Here is an 873-nt window from a genome sequence, read left to right on the forward strand (position 1 = left end):
GCCCACCTTGCCAGGGAAGGGGGCCCCGGGAATCCGGTGTCTGCAGCCACGCGAGGACGGCTGTGGGCAGGGGGCGCGAAGAGGCAGGCTGCCCCGGGCATCCCCTGCGCGCGGAAGCGCAGTCCTTAGCCGGAACGTTCTGGAACTCCCCTGCGCAACCATGGGCGGGGAAAGCCCAGGTCCGGCCGAGACCCCACCCGTAAGAGCGTGGCCGCCTTAGAAGGTACCCCGCGCCGACAAGTCGCGGGCGAGGGGCGCGCGCACGAACAAGACCGCACTGTTTAGCGCACGCGCACACGAGGGCGCACGCTCGCCCGCCGCCCAGAATGAGACGGAGGCATGGAAAGTTCCAGCTGGTTCGAGAACCGTAGGTAGCTGGAACGTTGGCGGCAGGGTCGGAGGCGGAGTGTGGCCCGCGCTGGCCCCTCCTGGCCGAACCCCCGGCGCCGCCCCCGCGCCCCGGCTGCGGGGCCAGGGGTCCCGGCGGGGGTGGCGCGCCTGGGGAAGAAGGACTGTCGAGGGGGCGCGGCGCGGCCGCCTTAAGGAGGGAGCTGGGCGGGGCGCGCAGGAGGCGGGGCGCGCTGAGGGGGGCGTGGCGGGCCGTCTGCGCAGCTGCCAGAGCCTTAAAGCCCGGGCTCGCTCGGCCCGAGCGTGCTTTCGCCGCCCGGGAGCCTTCCGGCTCAGCCGTCCGTCTGGCCCCCGCCGTCCCCGCCCCTCCTGCGTCCCGGGAGCCGGCTCGCTCCGGAGCCGCGCGCGGTGCGACCGGGCATGCCCCGCTACGAGCTGGCTTTGATCCTGAAAGCCATGCAGCGGGTAAGTGACCTTCCCCCCAGAGCCCGCCTTCCCGCGCGGGCGCCCCCCACCCCCAGTCGC

General features: G+C 74.3%; 2 protein-coding genes across 2 annotated transcripts in view; both read left to right on the forward strand.

The window, feature by feature from the left end:
- Positions 1-675: 675 nt before the first annotated feature.
- Positions 676-873, forward strand: part of LOC111155638 (solute carrier family 5 member 3) — a 25,601-nt gene continuing 25,403 nt past the window's right edge. The window contains exon 1 of the mRNA XM_022515911.1: positions 676-813. The gene's annotated coding sequence lies outside the window, so the exon portion shown is untranslated. The remainder of the gene's footprint in view (positions 814-873) is intronic.
- Positions 764-873, forward strand: part of LOC111155640 (mitochondrial ribosomal protein S6) — a 66,787-nt gene continuing 66,677 nt past the window's right edge. Inside the window, exon 1 of the mRNA XM_022515912.1 lies at positions 764-813. Coding sequence (XP_022371620.1) covers positions 769-813 — 45 coding nt within the window. The 5' untranslated portion in view covers positions 764-768. The remainder of the gene's footprint in view (positions 814-873) is intronic.

Source organism: Enhydra lutris, unplaced genomic scaffold (assembly GCF_002288905.1).
Source record: "Enhydra lutris kenyoni isolate GAN:26980312 unplaced genomic scaffold, ASM228890v2 scaffoldscaffold43, whole genome shotgun sequence".
Taxonomy (NCBI): domain Eukaryota; kingdom Metazoa; phylum Chordata; class Mammalia; order Carnivora; family Mustelidae; genus Enhydra; species Enhydra lutris.